This window comes from Mus caroli, unplaced genomic scaffold (genome assembly GCF_978045245.1).
Source record: "Mus caroli unplaced genomic scaffold, Mus_caroli_1 scaffold_16, whole genome shotgun sequence".
NCBI lineage: Eukaryota > Metazoa > Chordata > Mammalia > Rodentia > Muridae > Mus > Mus caroli.
The window spans coordinates 59997767-60018257 of NW_028227271.1; the positions used below are offsets into that span (position 1 = coordinate 59997767).

Below are 20491 nucleotides of genomic sequence, written 5' to 3' on the forward strand. Positions count from 1 at the left end.
TCAGTGATGCTGGTCTCTTTTTTATTGTGGCTGGTTTTTCATACCCAGCTAACTAGAATTTATTGTCTTACTAAATCAAAGGTTTCATTTTAGTGGTGCTAATATCTTATTAATCACAAATGATTATTCAGTTCTAGCTGATCAGAAACTATAGATTCTTAATTCAAGTTCTTTTTTTTATTAGATATTTTCATTTATATTTCAAATATTTCATTTATATTTCCTAGTTTCCTCTCTGAAAATCCCCTATACCCTCTCCCCACCCCCTGGTCCCCATCTCACCCAATCCAGTTTCCTGGTCCTGACATTCCCCTATACTGGGGCATAGAATCTTCACAAGATCAAAGGAATCTCCTCCCATTGATGGCCAACTAGGCCATTCTCTGCTACATATGTAGCTAGAGACAGGAGTCCCATCATGTGTTTTCTTTGATTAGTGGTTTAGTTCCAGTGAACTCTGAGATTGCCGGATAGTTCATATTGTTGCTCCTCCTATAGGGCTGCAAATACCTTCAGCTCCCTGGGTACTTTCTCTAGCTCCTTCATTGGGGACCATGTGCTCTGTCCAATGGATGACTGTGAGCATCCACTTCTGTATTTGCCTTTCAAGAGACAACTATATCAGGCTCCTGTCAGCAAAATCTTGTTGGCATCTGCAATAGTGTCTAGGTTTGGTGGCTGTTTATGGGATGGATCCCCAGGTGGGGCAGTCTCTAGATGGTCATTCCTTCAGACTCTGCTCCAAAGTTTGTCTCTGTAACTCCTTCCACGGGTGTATTATTCCCCCTTCTAAGAAGGATCAAAGTATCCACACTTTGGTCTTCCTTCTTTTTGAGTTTCATGTGTTTTGCAAATTGTATCTTGGGTATTCTAAGTTTCTGGGCTAATATCCACTTATCAGTGAGCGCATATCAAGTGACTTCTTTGTGATTGGGTTACCTCCCTCAGGATGATATCCTCCAGATGAATCTATTTGCCTACGAATTTCATAAATTCGTTGTTTTTAATAGCTGAGTAGTACTCCATTGTGTAAATGTACCACATTTTCTGTATCCATTCCTCTGTTGAGGGACATCTGGGTTCTTTCCAGCTTCTGCCTATTATAAATAAGGCTTCTATAAACATAGTGGAGCATGTGTCCTTAGTACAAGTTGGAACATCTTCTGGGTATATGCCCAGGAGAGATATTGCTGGATCTTAAGGTAGAGCGATGTCTAGTTTTCTGAGAAACCGCCAAACTGATTTCCACAGTTGTACCAGCTTGAAGTCCAACCATTAATGAGATGTGTTCCTCTTTCTCCACATTCTCGACAGCATCTGCTGTCACCTGAGTTTTTGATCTTAGACATTCTGACTAGTGTGAAGTGGAATCTCAGGATTCTTTTGATTTGAATTTCCCTGATGATTAAGAATGTTGACCATTTTTTCAGGCTTCTCAGCCATTCAGTATTCCTCAGTTGAGAATTCTTTGTTTTGCTCTGTACCCTAATTTTTAATAGGGTTATTTATTTTCTGGAGTCTAACTTCTTGAGATCTTTGTATATATTGGATATTAGTCCCCTTTCCAATTTAGGATTGGTAAAGATCTTTTCCCCATATATTGATGGCCTTTTTGTCTTTTGCTTTACAGCTTTGGAATTTTATGAGGTCCCATTTGTCGATTTTTGATCTTATAGCATAAGCCTGTTTTGTTCAGGACTTTTTCCCCTGTACCCATATTTTCTAGACTCTTCCCCACTTTCTCCTCAGTTTCAGTGTCTGGTTTTCTGTGGAGTTGCTTGATCCACTTAGACTTGAGCTTTGTACAAGGAGATAAGAATGGATTAATTTGCATTTTTCTACATGCTAACCGCCAGTTGAGCCAACACCATTTGTTGAAATGCTGTCTTCTTTCCACTAGATGGTTTTAGCTCCTTTGTCAAAGATCAAGTGACCATAGGTGTGTGGGTTCATTTTGGGGACTTTAATTCTATTCCATTGATCTACCTGTCTGTGGCTGTACCAGTGCCATGCAGTTTTTATTACAATTGCTCTGTAGTACAGCTTGAGGTCAGGTAGGGTGATTCCACCAGGGTTTTTTCTTATTGTTGAGAATAGTTTTTTATATGCTAGGTATTTTGTTATTCCAGTTGAATTTGTAAATTGCCCTTTCTAACTCAGTGAAGAATTGAGTTGAAATTTTGATGGGGATTGCATTGAATCTGTAGATTGTTTTTTGCAAGATAGCCATTTTCACTATATTAATCCTGTCAGTCCATGAGCATGGGAAATCTATCTATCTTCGGAGATCTTCTTCAATTTCTTTCTTCAGAGACTTGAAGTTCTTATCATACAGATCTTTCACTTGCTTGGTTAGAGTCACACCAAGATATTTTTATTATTTGTGACTATTGTGAAGGGTGTTGTTTCCCTAATTTCTTCTCAGCCTGTTTATCCTTTGTGTAGGGAAAGATCACTGATTTGTTTGTATATCCAGCTACTGCACTGAAGCTGTTTTTTAGATTTAAAAGTTCTCTGGTGGAATTTTTAGAGTCACTTATATATACTATCATATCATCTTCAAATAGTGATATTTTCACTTCTTCCTTTCCAATTTGTATCCCCTTGACCTCCTTTTGTTGTCTAATTGCTCTGGCTAGGACATCAAGTACTATATTGAATAGGTAGGGAGAAGGTGGGTAGCCTTGTCTAGTCCCTGATTTTAGTGGAATTGCTTCAAGTTTCTATCCATTTAGTTTGATGTTGGCTACTGGTTTGCTGTATATTGCTTTTATTATGTTTAGGTATGGGTCTTGAATTCCTGATCTTTCCATGACTTTTATCATGAATGGGTGTGGGATTTTTTCAAATGCTTTCTCAGAATAAAAGGAGACGATCATGTCATTTTTGTCTTTGAGTTTCTTTATATAGTTGATTACATTGGTGGATTTCTGTATATTAAACCATCCCTGCATCCCTGGGATGAAACCTACTTGACCATGATGGATGATTATTTTGATGTGTTCTTGGATTCAGTTCACAAGAATTTTATTGACTACTTTTGCATTGATATTCATGAGGGAAATTGGTCTGAAGTTCTCTTTCTTTGTTGGGTCTTTTTTCCCCTCACTTCCCCCCCCCCCCCGAGTTTCTCTGTGTAGCCCTGGCTGTCCTGGAACTCACTTTGTAGACCAGGCTGGCCTTGAACTCAGAAATCCACCTGCTTCTGCCTCCCCAGTGCTGGGATTAAAGGTGTGCACCACCACGCCCGGCTCCTTTGTTGGGTCTTTGTGTGGTTTAGGTATCAGAGTAATTGTGGCTTCATAAAATGAATTGGGTAGAGAGCCTTCTGTTTCTATTTTGTGGAATAGTTTGAAGAGAATTGGAATTAGGGTTTTTTTGAAGGTCTGATAGAACTCTGCACTAAACCCATCAGATCCTGGGCTTCCTTTTGTTGGGAGAGTATTAATGACTCCTTCTATTTCTATTTCTTTTTTTTTTTTTCCATTTTCTTTTTTTTTTTAATTACGTATTTTCTTCATTTACATTTCCAATGCTATCCCAAAAGTCCCCCATACCCTCCCCCATACCCTCCCCACCCACTTCCACTTCTTGGTCCTAGCATTCTCCTGTACCGAGGTATATAAAGTTTGTAAGAACAATGGGCCTCTCTTTCCACTGATGGCTGACTAAGCCATCTTCTGATACATACGCAGCTAGAGACACAAGCTCCGGGGGTACTGGTTAGTTCATAATGTTGTTCCACCTATAGGGTTGCAGACTCCTTTAGTTCCTTGGGTACTTCCTCTATTGGGTATCTCCCCCCATTGGGGGCCCTGTGATCCATCTAATAGCTGACTGTGAGCATACACTTCTGTGTTTGCTAGGCCCTGGCATAGCCTCACAAGAGACAGCTAAATCAGGGTCCTTTCAGCAAAATCTTACTAGTGTATGCAATGGTGTCAGCGTTTGGAGGCTGATTTTGGGATGGATCCCCGGGTATGGCAGTCTCTAGATGGTCCATCCTTTCATCTCAGCTCCAAACTTTGTCTCTGTACCTCCTTCCATAGGTGTTTTGTTTCCAATTCTAAGAAGGGTAAAGTGTCCACACTTTGGGCTTCGTTCTTCCTGAGTTTCACATGTTTTGCAAATTGTATCTTACCTGCTTCTATTTCTTTAGGGGATATGGGACTGTTTAGATCATTGATCTTATCCTGATTTAACTTTGGTACCTGGTATCTGTCTAGAAAATTGTCCATTTCGTCCAGGTTTTCCAGTTTTGTTGAGTATAGCCTTTTGTAGTAGGATCTGATGATGTTTTGGATTTCCTCAGGTTCTGTTGTTATGTCTCCTTTTTCATTTCTGATTTTGTTAATTAGAAATTAATTAACTGTCCCTGTTCCCTCTAGCTAGTCTGGCTGAGGTCTTATCTATCTTGTTGATTTTCTCAAAGAACCAGCTCCTGGTTTGGTTGATTCTTTGTATAGTTATTTTTGTTTCCACTTGGTTGATTTCAGCCCTGAGTTTGATTATTTCTGGCATTCAACTCCTCTTGGGCGAATTTGCTTCCTTTTGTTCTAGAGCTTTTAGTTTGCTGTCAAGCTGCTAATGTATGCTCTCTCTAGTTTCTTTTTGGTGGCACACAGACCAATGAGTTTTCCTCTTAGAAATGCTTTCATTGTGTTCCATAAGTTTGGATATATTGTGGTTTCATTTTCATTAAACTCATTAAACTTTCATAGTCCGTGGTGATCTGATAGGATACATGGGATTGTTTCAATATTTTTGTATCTGTTGAGGCCTGTTTTGTGACCTATTATATGGTCAATTTTGGAGAAGGTACCATGAGCTGCTGAGAAGAAGGTATATCCTTTTGTTTTAGGATAAAACGTTCTGTAGATATCTGTTAAATCCATTTGTTTCACAACTTCTATTAGTTTCACTGTGTCTCTGTTTAGTTTTTTTTTTCCCCCCCCAGGATCTTTCCATTGATGAAGGTAGGGTGTTGAAGTCTCCCACTATTATTGTGTGAGGTGCAATGTGTGCTTTGAGCTTTATTAAAGTTTCTTTAATGAATGTGGTTGCCCTTGCATTTGGAGCATAGATTTTCAGAATTGAGAGTACATCTTGGTAGATTTTTCCTTTGATGAGTATGAAGTGCCTCTCCTTGTCTTTTTGGTAACTTTGGGTTGATAGTTGATTTTATTTGATATTAGGATGGCTACTCAAGCTTGTTTCTTGGGACCATTTGCTTGGAAAATTGTTTTCCAGCTTTTTACTCTGAGGTAGTGTCTGTCTTTTTCCCTGAGGTGGGTTTCCTGTATGCAGCAATATGTTGTGTCCTGTTTATGTAGGCAGTCTGCCAGTCTATGTCTTTTTATTGGGGAACTGAGTCCATTGATATTAAGAGATAATAAGGAAAAGTAATTGTTGCTTATGTTATTTTTGTTGTTAGAGTTGGGATTCTGTTCTTGTGGCTATCTTCTTTTAGGTTTGTTGAAGGATTACTTTCTTGCTTTTTCTAAGGCATAGTTTCTCTCCTTGTGTTGGAGTTTTCCCTTTGTTGTCCTTTGATGGGCTGGATTTGTGGAAAGATATTGTGTGAATTTGGTTTTGTCATGGAATACTTTGATTTCTCCATCTATGGTAATTGAGAGTTTTGTTGGGTATAGTAGCCTGAGCTGGCATTTGTGTTTCTTAGTTTCTGTATAACATCTGTTCAGGATCTTCTGGCTTTTATTGTCTCTGGTGAGAAATCTGGTGTAATTCTAATAAGTCTGCCTTTTTATGTTACTTGATCTTTTTTCTTGACTGCTTTTAATATTCTATCTTTATTTAGTGCATTTGTTGTTCTGATTATTATGTGTTGGGAGGAATTTCTTTTCTGGTCCAGTCTATTTGGAGTTCTGTAGGCTTCTTGTATGTTCATGGGCATCTCTTTCTTTAGGTTAATGAAGTTCTCTTCTATAATTTTGTTGAAGATATTTATTGGCCCTTTAAGTTGAAAATCTTCATTCTCATCTATACCTATTATTCTTACGTTTGGTCTTCTCATTGTGTCCTGGATTTCCTGGATGTTTTGAGTTAGGATCTTTTTGCAGTTAGCATTTTCTTTTATTGTTGTGTCCATGTTTTCTATGGAATCTTCTGTACCTGAGATTCTCTCTTCCATCTCTTGTATTCTGTTGGTGATGCTCCCATCTATGCCTCCTGATTTCCTTCCTAGGGCTTCTCTCTCCAGATTTGCCTCCCTTTGGGTTTTCTTTATTTTTTCTACTTCCATTTTTAGATCTTGGATGGTTTTGTTCAATTCCTTTGCCTGTTTGGTTGTGTTTTCCTGTAATTTTTAAAGGGATTTTTGTCTTTCCTCTTTAAGGTCTTCTACCTGTTTAGCTGTGTACTCATGTATTTTTATAAGGGAGTTATTAATGTCCTTCTTAAAATCCTCTACCAGCATTATGAGATATGATTTTAAATCTGAATCTTGCTTTTCTGGTGTTTTGGGATATCCAGGATCCACTGTGGCGAGAGTACTGGGTTCTGATGGTGCAGAGTGGTCTTGGTTTCTATTAGTGAGATTCTTACATTTGCTTTTCATCATCTGGTAATCTCTGTGAGTGTGTGCTAGCCTCTGTCAGCTCTCCTGGGAGACCAGCTCTCTCTTGAGTCCTGGGGGTCAGAACACTGCCTGGAGGCAAACTCTCTGCTGGTAGGAAAGGTGCACAGAGGACTGAGGATCAGCTCTGCCTCCTGGCTGAGGATGAAGGACTGAAGGGACCCTGTCCAAGAAGATCTGTTGCTTCTGAGGCCATCAAGCTCTCCTGCTTGGACCTGCCTGAGAGAGACCCTCGATAGAAAATGGCGGTCTCATTTGAGTCCTCGAGATCAAAGCATTCCCTGTAGGCAAGTTCTCCTCTGGGGGGGTGGGGGGAGGGGGAGAGGGAAGGTGCCCAGAGGACTGAGGATCAGCTCCACCTCCTGGCTGAGGATGAAGCTTAATTCAAGTTCTTACACCAAAGCTCCTGATAGAGATTTTGAGGGACTCTCAAACCTCTCCCTAAAATTCATTTCAGCCCTTCATTGTCTTGTTTGCTTTCAACATTATTAACTTCCAAGCTTCCACAGAATAGTCTGTTAGGCATGGAACACGAACTGCTTTTCCAGCTGCAAGATCCAAGTTCCTTCTTCAAAACTGTCCCTGAAACTAATGTAGTCAAGCCTGTCACAGCAGGATCCCATTTTCTTACACCCATTTTTGTCTTGGTTAGTTTCTATTGCTGTGATAAACACCATGAACAAAGGCAATATGGGGATGAAAGGGCTTGCTTTGCTTCTGTATCCTGACCACAGTACACCGTGGACGAAAGAAGTCAAGCAGGAGCCATTGGAGGAAAGATGCTCACTGGTTTGCTTCCAGACTCATATTCAGCTACTTATACTTCCTGGCAGTAGTGTGGTGGCACCAACCACAGCAGGCTGGGCCCTTTCAATCAGTGGTCAGGAAAAGTTTCCACATACATGCCCACAAACCAATCTGTTGGTGGTAATTCCTCAATTGATGTTTCTTTCCAAGTACCTTTAGTTTCTGACAGTTGAAACCTACCCAAAACACTTAACCAAAATCTGTTATGCTTTGAATATAAAATGTCCCCCACAGGCCCATGGACTGAATGCTTTGTTTTTCTTTTGGGAGGTGTGAGAAAACTCTGAATGAGGAGCCTTCTGGGGAAGATAAGTCCCTGCCCCTTTCTGTCTGAGCTGAAGGGCCTTCTCCTTCACAGGTTTCTGACATCAGAATGTTCTGAGTGTGCAAGGCCAAGCCACCAAAGTGGTGGAAATGGAGGAGGAGCAGAAAATGCAGCAGATAAATGTGTCATTTTCACTAAATATGCTTTATGTCTGTGTATAAAACCTGCCTTTATTGGTGGATAAAATATGAAAGACAAAGTTTAGGCTTAGAACTGTTTTATGAAAACTGAATGTTAGAGTATATATGCTAGGGTCTTAGCCATGACTTTGACTTATTACCTTTTCTAAAACTCATGACCTCATAATTCATTATTCTGTGCATTTCCCTAGCCAGAGAGAGAGAGAGAGAGAGAGAGAGAGAGAGAGAGAGAGAGAGAGAGAGAGAGAGAGAGAGAGAGAGAGAGAGAGAGAGAGAGAGAGGATTGATAGGTAATGTCAAATGGAATTCTTATGGAACTAAAGAAGCCCTCAAGCATATTAATGGTAGAAACAACACTCCCATATTGTTAGTATCTTGGCCACAGTGCATCTCCACCAGACTGAACACTCCAAATCATACAGTGTGCAACAGTATTTAAGTCTTCAGCACAGCAACCAAGCTATGGCTCTATGGGCATTTCTGTGAAAGCCCAACTTTGATATAGGTAGCTGTCTAGAACATCTAAATTTTGAAGATTCAACAACAACAAAATTAGAGCAATGGAAAGTCACTGATTATCACTTAATTCTGGTGATTCTAGGCACAGTGCCACTTGTGCTTGTAATAAACATGGCCCCAGCTCCTATACTTAGAACTACTCTGCAGCAACATTGCAGCATGAGTGTGGACCCTACATGCCTTAGTTCTTTGCTTACTATTATCATTGTAAAACATGTCATTGACTGTCCAGTTCTGGGGTATTATATATGCTTTACACTGAGGAAAAATATATGGATTTTTTTTTGGTGGGAACAATAAAAACACTTTTATTTCATTTGTTAAGACTCCCTCGGGCTTGGGATGCAGCTAAGCAGTAAAACTTACTGTAAAGCATGCATGAGGCCACATGTTCATCCCCTGCACTACAATAAATGCTAGCTACTGAACTAAAATCTATTCCCCTCTCCTGTTATAAATCAGTGAAATCAAACTATTTTGGGAATTGTGTATGCTATTTAAATCAACCTCCTGAATCATGGAATTGGCTTCTGAGAACGATCGCAACCTGACATCTACACCTTATGATAGCAGCCTCTTAGTCAGTATCAGCACATTCTGACGTTCTCACATTAAGTTTTAATCCAACAACACTTTCATCTTCAACAAGCTGGTTGGCCTCTAAATTGGAATTGGGCCCAGTAAAATGTGATACTCATCTCAATTAAAGTGAGTCCCAGAGAGGATAAATGTGCAGGTGCCAGGGGCCCCCTTGTGGCTGATAAGTAGAGTAACCATAGGCACATATTGAATTTAATTGCCATAAATTTCTTATTTTTCTTATTGTTGATTCAGTTAAAAGACCATTTTAAGAATTCTCTGCTGAATACTGAAGACAGAAAACCAAATGGGATACACTTGAAGCCATAGAGGAGTTAAGAGGGTAAAAATGACTAGATTTCAACCTTCCTTGCTATGTACTATATAGTGATGTTAATTCTGGGAACCAAATTTGAATCCTTTGAAAGCATGCACCTATAAATGAACTCCCCTGCCCTAAAGACATCTTTTTTTTTTTTTAATGTGAATTTCACAGCAGCTAATACTATCTAGAAAATTCTGACAAGTATGTGATCTTTTTTCACACACAAGTATAGTAATTCATTCATTTACACACTAGAAAACACATATTTATAAAATTCTAGGTAAGCTAACATAAGTCTATATATTCTCATTACCCTATCAGTATTTAGGTCTATTAATTCTTGCCAGGCCACTATCCAAATAGTGAAACCAAGGCAATAGTCATTCTTATCTGCTACCCAGTATCTTATGATTAGTGAGATTAGAACCTGAATGATTTGATTGTACTTAACAGTTTCATTCAATGTCTGTTCAATGGTTTCTGCTCAATAGCAGAAAATATGTAGGATTTTATGAAGTCATATTAACACAAGCTAGGCTTCTGCAAAGGTTAGACATGTGCAGGCATATGTGTTTTACACACACACACACACACCACAGGATCAATTCCAACAGCAGCTATTGAGCAGCTGTCACAGTTCTCTTGTGTTGGGTGGAACTTTCTATCAAGTTATGTAAAGTCTTATATCCAGTTACCAACCAGTCCCTGGCTTGGCACTGCTTAACCAAATGATACACTTGTAATGCCTAAAGTGATTGTATAAATGATTTAGTTGGGTCTTCTTTCCCACTATAACAGAAGATACAGTGATGACTATACTGGCCCAGTGCAGGCATGGAACAAGTGTATTAAGTTTCCAACACTGAGTGTGAAAGGGTGGAGGTTTCAGTGTATTCCTACTTTACATAAATCAATGAAGCCAAAAGTGTTCACAAAGTTGATTTATTTACAAATACCAGTGATTCTAGATTCAATCTACAAGACATTTATAAGATGCCAAAGAGAAAGGTGGTAGGGGAGTCTTAGCATTGTTTTAAATCTAGGCTGTTATGGGCCCCAGAGGTGGCACACACCTGTCTTCCCAGCACTTGGGAGGTAGAGGTAGGAGGATCAGGTATTCAAGACTTACCTAGGCTACATAGCAAGTACAGAGAAAGCCTGGACTACATGTGACCCTGTCTCAAAACAAACCGGGGAAAAAAAAAAGGCCAAAAATACCATTAAAAACAAACAAACAAAAAAACCTCCAAAAACCGAATCTATGCTCTCACCTTAAATTTCTACAAAGCATTTTAAACTTGGTTATTTTTCTCATTGTCAAGGAATTTCCAAATGTCATTTTAAAAATCTTTTGGGATATTAAAATAACATCTTTATAAGCCTTCTCAGTTTGTTTCTATATACAGAATTATGAAGAACTACCCCTTATTTTTAATACTTTCTGTGTACCATGTAAGACTTTTTTTATAATTGGTAACAAAATGAAAATTGCTATCAATATTTTAGAACATTATGAAACTGAAACAAAATATTACTTTGGGCAAGATTTTGGGTGTACATATCTCAAGACCCAAATATATAGTTCTGTAAATGACTCAATGACATTTAAACTTATGACATTAAGTGTGGACGATGAACCCTTTTCTCAACTGTACCTATTTATTAGGACTTTTTTTATCATGTGCTCCTGTAGTGCTCACTCAGTTCAGTCACTGCCTTACCCATTCTTTCATAAATGAGAATCATACAATGAGTTTGTTCCCTCCCCTCCAGATGGACTAACATCCCTGTGCTCACAGCTCTCAGGATTCATGCTCAAGGCCAGTGTGAGGCCAGCTGACCGACGGAGGGGCAGCTTATCTCAAAAATCCAAAAAGAAATCAGTGACAAGGAATTGAAATCATGGGACTGTCAGAACATTTAAAAACTCAAGCTGAACTCAGAAGGGAAAGTAGTAACAACTTAAAGGGCTTCCTAGATGTTATGATTTTGAGAGGTACTAAGAGATGGAACAACTTTTTTTACAGACTGCAGAGATAGAAATACGTGCTAGATTTAGAGGGGCCTAGCTAGTATGCTGAGTTTGAATTTCATCCAGTATTGAAACATTTCAAGTAGGGGAACAAATGACCAGACTTGGATTTCATAAGGCCACATAGGCAGGGAAACGATGAGGAAGATAGTGGAGGCACAGAGGAGTCACTGCAATCACTTGGGCTTAGGAGGGCCAGAAATGATAATCCAAGTTTATAGCTGGCCCTCAACCAATCAGCAGCAGTAACACAAACACAAAACTAAGGATGTTTCACAAGTAATCTTGTTTTTTTCCCTCCGAAAAATAGCATTAATATTCATCTTGAGTCACTTGTGTCTGAGAGACCCCATGAATAAGGAATAACACACAGGTAGTTAATAGGGGAGAATCTTACTGTTAAAGTATGGTCATTTAAAGGTGTTTGTGAACTATCCAAGGAAGTAGACCCACTGGTGGTATATGGGCAGTGAGGCGAGAATTAAGTCTGGTTGTGAGAATGTTCAGCATATATCAATCTCTTGATATTTGAAACATGGCAGACTCACCTCCTGGGATTCAACCAGGGAAAACATATTATTAATCAGAGGACTCAGGAGAAAGTCCAACAAAACATTACTTAAAAGTTACATACAGCAAAATGTACTCCATAAAAAGCCAGAAAGGACTTCCAATGGTAGGAAGCAGTGTGAGGAGGGGGATGCAAAGTTCCAAGTGGAAGGATGGCCAACATAATCACTCTGCGTCAAAGGTCACACTGATAGACAAGAGTCCATTAGATCTGGTAATCCTGATTGATGTCAAGAGTAAAGCTAATTGGTAGAGATTATTTCCCATTAAAGTTCTTTCTTGACCTCAGTATATGGGGATGCAATTTAGAGATTCTGCTTTCAAAGTTCAGATGAGTAGAAAATGTGGTATTCAGTCAGCTTGGAAATGTTCTGTCTTCCACTAGATGGTAATTTCTTTGAAGCATAAGGAAGGCACATACAGATTAAGTAAGACCCAGTCCTAACACTCAGAATTTGTAACAAAGAAATAGACAACCTACAGTACAAAGATGGAGCATCACAGTTATCAAATGTGAGGAATCAAAAGAAGAACAAACCATTTCGTAGACAACCCAGAAAGGCGTCTCAGACGTTAGCACAGAGAATCACACATATAAATACTGGATTATAGTAATTGCTGGCATTTTTCTCTCAACATTTCTAGGCAATCAGTAATAAACAGAGTCCCATTTATTCCAAAATAAAAAAAATTGAAACTCATTCATGAGATATTTATTAAAATAACACATTTAGGGAAAAAAATCAATACAATGTATACATTACTGAAAACTGTATACCATCATACAAAAAAGGACTTTATTTTGGGAAATCAATTTCTAATTATGGCAAGTTTTACTTTCAGAAATAAATCCACAGACCAACACATTCTAATTCACCCTTAAAGACTGGCATGCTGAGCAAGGAATGTTCTTATTCTTTGTAGGAGTTCCTTCTTTACACTGTCAGGTACCAGGGCTGAAACAAAAATTAAACATCAATGTAAGAAGACTCCAATGATCACATGTGAATTTGACTTGACGTTTTATTAGAAACTACTACTACAGGGATTTCACAGAACTCTCATGGTTGAATTAAAAAATAAAGAGATAAAAATATCAGACTTGACATCTAATACCTAACTGCACAGCTCATCAAGCCTGGGGAGATTCTTTAAACTGGATATACACATGTCCATTGAAAATGCAACGGCACACTGATAACTCCGACTCAGACCACACTGACAGGTCACCTTGGGATTATCAACCTGACTGCCAAAGCATCAACAGAGCCAGCATCCATCTTTTCTTTAAAGATTTATCTATTTTATGTATATGAATACACTGTTGCTCTCTTCAGACACACCAGAAAAGGGTATCTGATCTCATTATAGATGGTTGTGAGCCACCACGTGGTTGCTGGAAATTGAACTCAGTACCTCTGGAAGAGCAGTCAGTGCTTTTAACCTCTAAGCCATCTCCCTGGCCTGGAGTGGGAAATAATTTTTATTGTATTGGGGGTAGGAAGGGGATTAAGGGTCACAGCCAGCCTTCTTGAGGTTATAGCTAAATGAATCCATGTATGTATATGAAAACTTATGAAACTTTTAAAACAGAGGCTATTAATTTGAGGTAAGGAGGGGCGCATGAGGTTAAGAGGGAAGAATGGCAAAGGTGGAAATGTAATAATCTCAAAGAAGGGTCAAGTTTACTGGATACCAATGGGCAAAGTACAAAATGAAAATGTTCAAAGAGAAACAGGATATCTAAACAATGTTAACAAATTAAAAATAGAAAAAGAAATCAGAGAAAACTAGCTTAAAGTATAAATTCATAAAATGAAGAAATATTTTTCCAGATCCATACTTGAAAAAAGTTATAAACAAGCTTTAAGAAAAAGGACCAAGGGGCTTTATAATTCCTTCTTCTCAACAGGAATTCATATGCTGTAGTCATCTCCACAAATTTATTTTATATTCAACTGATTTTGATTGTGGCTATGTGTAAAGACATCCTATAAATTCATCTAGTTTAGAAGCTTTCACTTCTAAGTCTTAAATATGCATCACTGTGAATTACCAAATTCTTAATTAGACAATCAAGAAGACAGTTTCATTTATTTTTAATAAGAAAAGAGATAGTAGGACAATGACTCAGGACTGGAATGTTGAATTATTAATATTTAGGTGGAATCAGGCCATATTTAATAAATCGTATAAGTGCTAGCTTTAGGTGGCACGTCCCTAAGATCCCATGTTAAAACTGATCTGCCTTACCAGTCATCAATCTAAGACCGTACACCACAAGTGCCGACTTACACCTATCACCTCAGCTCTTAGTCAGGACTGCTACACCAGTCCTCCAGGCAACTGCTCTTCAACTTCCCCCACAGGAACAACAACTCCTTAGAAAGGATTTTGGATAGGATTTTTTTCCCTACTAAACGCCTGATTCCTGACAGTTTGTGCTCCTTACCTCTGCCTTTTGGAGTGATTTCAGCCACCAAGTCATCAACAGTAACGTGTTCTAGTCCTTTTTCTTTAATTACCTCTTATGCAAAAGCAAAAAACAAATCATATCATTTAAAATCATTATCTGTAAGAAAGATTTTCATAGAGGAAGGGTTAAAATCATGTTTTTAGAGTATAGACTGGTCTTTAAATAAAAAGAGGAAACTTTTTTCTTTTTTTAATGAAAATTTATAGCCTCATAAATGTATTAATCTGCAGATTATAGAAGTCTGTTTATACTTCAGGTAAATAACTTAAGCAAACAAAGAGCTGTAATATTAGGGTATATTAGAACTGGATAGTGCCAAATCCATCTTTTCTAAAAAGCTGGAACTGAACAGAGCTTACTGTAATCACATTACCCTTAAATATATCAAGGAAACAAAATGTATTATTTGAGTCTACTTTATAACTTTATGGCCAAAATTAGGATGTAGAGCTACTGTGCTCATTTCTCTTCTCTAGCCCAGACCAAAGGAAATGATGAGGGAATACAATCAACATTTCTGGAACCCTGCTAGCTGCTTTACAACTTTAAATATCTATAAAGAACTCCTTGGTCAGAGGTGAGACAACCGAGGGATAAAGATTACTCATCTGTACCCGGTGGAAAGCCAACTGCAGTCTTGCAGGTTTGCATGATTTCAGCTTCCCTTTTATCAACATATCACATTGCTTTTTTATAGTTAATATAGACATAACCTATTACTTCCACTTGTAGAAAACATTGCAATATAAAGACAACTCATTAAAAATATCTAGAATTTCACTATACCAAAAGTTGAACCTGATAAAGGATTCAAAAAAGCATGTGCAATATCAACAATATCTACCAAAAAAAGTAAAAAAAAAAAAAAAAAAAAAAACCCTTTATTTGTACATTTGCTATTTTAAGTTTAATTCCCTGACAACATTGTTACAAATGAGTTCCATCTATCAACAACCAATGCTCATTGCATTGAGGGAAATTATATCAGTATTACTAACATTACTTAAAAACAAAGGAGTCCATCATTTGATCTTAGAGGATCTTCAAAACTCGTGATAAACTTTTGCAAAATACATAAAAAATTCCTAAAAACTCAGGAGTTAAGTCTAAGGATATCATTGAGAAGAGAACTCTTACAATAGTATTCAATTTCCATTTGCTTAAAATGGCGTTTGAGGACTTACACTGTAGGATATGAACTATACTTTCTTTTTGTCTTTTTTTTTCCACCTGGAAAAAAAATCACATTTTAAAAAATATGGAACGCTTCACGAATTTGCGTGTCATCCTTGCGCAGGGGCCATGCTAATCTTCTCTGTATTGTTCTAATTTTAGTATATGTGCTGCCGACTTGAGCACTGAACTATCCTTTCCTATAACGGCTCCCAGAGCAACAGAAACAGCCTGCTTATCTAAGAGAAAGTGATTACCTTTACAGTGCGCCTTGAGCTGATCCTTCCAGCCGCACTCAATTAATTTAGCTCTCAGCAACTCTTTGAGGCTGTTTAAAAGGAAATGTTTTCAAATTAATAGAAGTAAGATACTTTAGCTAGGAATGTCTGAAGCAATGTACTAGTACAAACTGTTCAACTAAAACCTCCCTGCTTTCCATCCCCACACTTTAATTATGGTCTAATCCGGAGTCATTAGTTTTTTGATGTTACCAAAGTCAAATTTTGTCCTCACTTATCTTCAGGTTCCAATTCATTCACTAACTACAGTCTTTAGCTGCCCCACTTCCATACTGCAGCAATGACAAAGCTACTGTAATTTAATTAGCAGGATTTTCTTTTTTTTTTTCACACTGAAAATGCTGTACCCATTTGTGACACCAAGAAAATAATCTGCTACCCCTATTTGTGTAAACTAAAAGTCCTTAACAGAAATGACTTTTCAATTGAAATGTGTCACACTTTATAGAAAACAGACTGGGGCTGGTGAGATGGCTCAGTGGGTAAGAGCACCCGACTGCTCTTCCAAAGGTCCAGAGTTCAAATCCCAGCAACCACATGGTGGCTCACAACCATCCGCAACGAGATCTGGCGCCCTCTTCTGGAATGTCTGAAGACAGCTACAGTGTACTTACATATAATCAATAAATAAATCTTTAAAAAAAAAAAAAAAAAAAAAAAAAGAAAACAGACTGGCTTTCCTTGCACATCTCTACTCTTTCACCATCTTTCAGAGATGCTTTATGTGGTATGGTTGCCGTGATACCTGTTAGGCTTTCAATTTCAAAAGCCATAACCCAACTTTCCCACTCTCACTTCCTCAAAATGACAATCTCATTCCTCTGGTTTGTTGCGTTAGAACTTGGGAATATCCTTCATCTTGCTACATTTCCAATGCATGAGTAAATCTTCCACTTCCAGTTTTAAAATGCTTGCCTACAATTCAAATGTTTCTCTGCCAAGAGTACCCTAGTTCCAGGCCCCTTCTTTCCTTGTCTGAACTTAGGTCTAACTTACATCCACTCCCTGCCTCTTCCCTCAAGCTTAACATTCTCTTCAAAATCTTCCAGTGCCTTCCCAATGTCCCCAGGATAAGTTCTAAGACAAATAAACTCTGTCTTCTCCTCAGCTATGCTGACTCCATTTCCTCTCCCTTTACCTACTTTTCTCCTTAGATAGCACATTCAGGCAAGTTTATGTTAACACTGTGGCCACTGGAGTCCCCATTCTGTAATAGTTCTCTGATGTTTTATCAGATACTGTTCCTTTTCTGTCTAAAGCATCACCCTCCCTGCATATCTCATGCTTGATTTTTACCCTGGCACTCTGAATCACCATGTGGCATATTACACAATTATAACCTGTTTCCGGCCATTAAAATGTTAGTCCCATGAAATTAGACTTTCCTAAGTGTATCCTGGGCTCTTAACAGAGAATGGCACCTGACAGGTACTACACCAATAAGAGAGAAAACTATAATTCTCTAAGCATATACTGTCAACACCCCAGCACAGCATCCACTATGTCTTTCTTCACATGGAGGTCTGTCTCTCCTTTGTTCTCCCTTCCATTTTACTACTTTTTACCTTCACCACATCATCTAATTAATTTTTCTACCATCTATCTTGGTCCCTTCAAATCTACATTCCCATTGATAGAATAGTATCTCTACAATGAAAATGTAATCTAGTCACTTCCTTTCCAAAAATCCTTACTAATTCCCATTATCCAAAGATAAAGACAGGAACATATGCTTTTGCAAATAACTCACTCAGTTTCTGCTCTGTAAGAGAAAAACAACCAAACACTATTGTGTCATTCTCCCTATATAAATCTGGACAAGGTTCTTGTAATGTGAAATATGACCTGGGCAAGGCTGCGCATAACTTGCCTATTACCTAAGCAAGATGGTAATCAAGTGAGGCTCTTTGCTGAGATAGGTACTCTGAGCTGGTGGAATGTAAATTTGGAACTGCTAATCTCTGCCACCTGTGGGTAGGGCCTGTTTGAGAATAAAGACAACAAAGACGAAAGCAGAGCTGAGAGAGGAAAAGATACATCTTGCAACAATATCTAAGTGTCTGGACTAAATGATGCATAAAAGCACCTTCAAATTTTCAATGTTTTAATTAGATGGGCTTAAATAGTTCCATTGGTCAAAACAGTTCTGAAATTCAGTATGTTTTCAATGGACAGAATTCTTACACAACAATCCATACTCCTGCATACTGCTCCAGCCACAAGCTTTCCCACTTTCCCTATATTGTGAGTTCCTGAGCACTTATCCGGTACCAAAGCTTTGGCAGCAGATTCTGCTGTCTAGACTATCCTTTCCCTCTTTGACCTTGGGAACTGCAGATTCTTCTTCCACCCTAGGTGAAATTCTTCAATTACTGAAACTTACCCAAACACCTCCAGGTAAAATGGAAGCGACTCCACAGTTCCTGACATTCCTTTTGTACACTTGATTACCCTGCTCTGAGAGCCGGTCTATGTTTGTTTCTCAGCCCTTTCTTTAAACGTTTGCTCCTTAAATTAGGTTTTGAGCATAGCATTATACAATGGGAATACAAAGGTATATCTGTCATGGAGGGTGGATCACACTGAAGACCATAAGCTAATAGAGTAGGGAGTGGATACAAGAGCTGGAATTTGAAGATACATAACTGAATATTAAAATAAGAGGAACAAGAAAGTCCTTCAGAAAATAGTAACAGCACATGCTGCCCCAGAGTTAAGGGCCTGAGGTAATTAAACGCAGTTCTATATTAAAACCTGGGTAATATTCTCCAGCTGTAGACATTTGTGTCTATGCTGTCTCTTTTCCACTTTGTTAAAAATGCTTTAGCGGTGTCATTAATTGTTTATCTTTGTATATGACACCTCTGAATCTTGTAATGCTTATTCAAACTATTACCGATGTTAAGAATAGAAACTCTGATAATCTTTACTTTTCTGTAATACCTTCCAGATATGTTTTGGCCCTTGACACTTGAAATTCCTCCAATATAATTTTTAAAGATGATAAAACCTACTTTATTGATACAATTTATTACTCACCGTTCTCTTTCTCCAGTTTCTATTAACTTTTGGTTAATCGCTGCTCTCATCTGCGCATCTTTGTTCATCTTGCTAACCTGGACATCAACATGCATTTTGAGATACATAATATTTAGAAAAGTGTTTCCTTCTAAGTCCTCTCTAGACAATCATCCTAACACATTGAACATTATAATAAGGAAAGGATGATAATTTTAAGTACCTTAGATGGTATTATTATTCTTAGTATTATTTCCTGTATCCCAATTCCCTTCCCTCATAAGCTCTTTATTGTTTTTCTTTGTCTTTTTTTAAAAGGGAATAACTACTATTATAATACCATTAAGCACATATATACCTAAAACTGAGAATATTTAACCCCCAAATTTGCTCTAATGACACAATTCTATTTTACAGATGAGAACACTGAGGCACAGAGACAGAATGTGAAGTCAGGTACTTGGAGTCCCACCTTATTTAATTGTACATTAATATCTGACTACTGTTCATTTCTGCATCTTAACTGCATTCAATTTTTGGGTAAGCCATAGTATGCATACTAATAAAAGATACCATTATGTAAAATGAAACAAGCCTATGTGCTTGTTTTACTCAATAAAATCCACGGAGAATTACAACTGCTACCCTAGCTGTGGGTTTCTGTGACCACAAATATCCTTATTTCTGAAGGATAAGTAAGAAAACGAATTTCAAACTAGTCTTTGAGAAATTCTTCATTTTCAATAAAAAAACAACCAATGCCAAAATAGGTGTAGGGGGAAAAAAAAAAGCAAGGTTAACTTTTGAGCGCATTTTTGCCATTTAAAAGTAAAGTCAGGTTTAAGTTAATGTTTTCCTACTTAATGTCACTAACTTGAATCTACTTTTGTAATTCTCCTTCTTGTCTGTATGGAAATTCAGACTACAAAGAATTTTCAGAGTTGGGCTGCGCAAGAAGCAGGTGAACAGAAGGTTAATAACTAGGCAACGCTTTACTTCTGTAGTTGGGGCTTAACATTTCCAAAATAACTGCAAAAGTTTAGACAGTGTCATAGCAAGAACAGCAAAACTTCGTCTCGTCTTGGCCCCTAAAATCACGGATAGTGACCTTGGGCAAGTCACTTAATGCCTAAAGGCCTCAGTTTTCTCACTGGTAAAACCAGGGCGCTAGGGACTCCCTCCCGGTTCTGACATTCTTTAGGAAAATGCAACACGGCGCAGACAGCTGGAGAGGCGGGAGGGGAGGAGCCAGAAAACAAAGCGGGGACTGGCTCGGGGCCAACTCCAGCAGCACGCCCTGTCGGAGAGCCCTACAGGCCCGCGAGCGAACGAGCGAGCGAGCGCGGGTCGGGGAAGCTAACGAAAGACAGCACATCGAAAGGAGCCTGGGCTGGGCCCGGGTCCCGGCCCTGAGGACCACGGGCATAGCTCACCACCATCACCGCGGGCGAGGGCCGTCCCTTCCCAGCGACGAAATGACCCTTGCGCTGACGACCGTTACCTACCACACTCTTCGGCTGCCCGGACTTAGACCCTCAGTAGCTCGGGCACCTAAGCACACAGAAAGCTAGACCACGCATTTCCGGGGCGGGATCTGGCCACCCTGCCTATAATGTGAGAATTCAACTAGCGC

The 20491-nt window shown here is 38.6% G+C and overlaps 1 protein-coding gene and 1 non-coding gene across 3 annotated transcripts; both read right to left on the reverse strand.

The window, feature by feature from the left end:
* Positions 1–10216: 10216 nt before the first annotated feature.
* Eny2 (ENY2 transcription and export complex 2 subunit) lies at positions 10217–20470 on the reverse strand. 2 transcript variants are annotated; one of them, XM_021182899.3, is made up of 5 exons: positions 20364–20470; positions 18880–18956; positions 15799–15869; positions 14345–14419; positions 10217–12848 (listed from the first exon to the last, which is right to left on the reverse strand). In XM_021182899.3, the coding sequence occupies exons 2-5, from the start codon at positions 18945–18947 to the stop codon at positions 12772–12774; spliced, it is 291 nt and encodes a 96-aa protein (XP_021038558.1). In that variant the 5' UTR covers positions 18948–18956; positions 20364–20470; the 3' UTR covers positions 10217–12771. The 2 variants fall into 2 exon arrangements, with proteins under 2 accessions (XP_021038558.1, XP_021038557.1); XM_021182898.3 differs by having other exon boundaries at positions 20292–20441.
* On the reverse strand, positions 15621–15727 carry LOC115029522 (U6 spliceosomal RNA). Its single transcript, XR_003835083.1, has one exon. It is a non-coding gene; the product is annotated as a U6 spliceosomal RNA (small nuclear RNA).
* Positions 20471–20491: the final 21 nt, after the last annotated feature.